Source organism: Egretta garzetta, unplaced genomic scaffold (assembly GCF_000687185.1).
Source record: "Egretta garzetta isolate BGI_Z169 unplaced genomic scaffold, ASM68718v1 scaffold296, whole genome shotgun sequence".
In the NCBI taxonomy this organism is placed as follows: Eukaryota; Metazoa; Chordata; class Aves; order Pelecaniformes; family Ardeidae; genus Egretta; species Egretta garzetta.
Window position 1 is genome coordinate 120,890 of NW_009259988.1, and position 466 is coordinate 121,355.

General features: G+C 68.9%; 1 protein-coding gene across 1 annotated transcript in view; it reads right to left on the bottom strand.

Annotated features, from left to right (window-relative positions):
- ADGRA2 (adhesion G protein-coupled receptor A2) overlaps window positions 1–466 on the bottom strand; it is a 29,026-nt gene that overhangs the window by 16,123 nt on the left and 12,437 nt on the right. The window contains 1 exon segment of the mRNA XM_035896038.1: window positions 5–93. Coding sequence (XP_035751931.1) covers window positions 5–93 — 89 coding nt within the window.

Sequence of the window (466 nt, forward strand, 5' to 3'; positions counted from 1 at the left end):
ACCCCCATCCCGCCGCTGGAAAGCCACGCAGCTCAGCCCCACGTAGCTCTCAGGCTTCACCACGTATGCCTCGAAGGCGATGTTGCGCGAGTTCTGCCAGGCACAGCACCGTGGGGTGGCCATCAGCCCCGGCACGGCCAGAGACCCCCCAGCACGGGCAAAGACCCCCGCTGGCATGGGCAGAGACCCCAGGCACGAGCAGAGAGACCTCTGACATGGGCAAAGACCCCAGGCATGGCCAGAGAGACCCCTGTCCCGGCGTAGATGACCGGCGTGGCCACGCTGCGGCGCTTGCCGTCGTCAGCCAGGCGGGAGGAGTTGCCCGTGCTGCAGAAGAGCTTGCCGTTGCGGAAGACCAGCAGCTGGAGCTTGCAGTCGGCCAGCGGCGTGGCCGGGACGGGGCTGGCGAAGAGGCTGGGCGGCAGCTGGATGGAGGCCAGGGCTCTGCTGTTCTGCGGGCGCACGG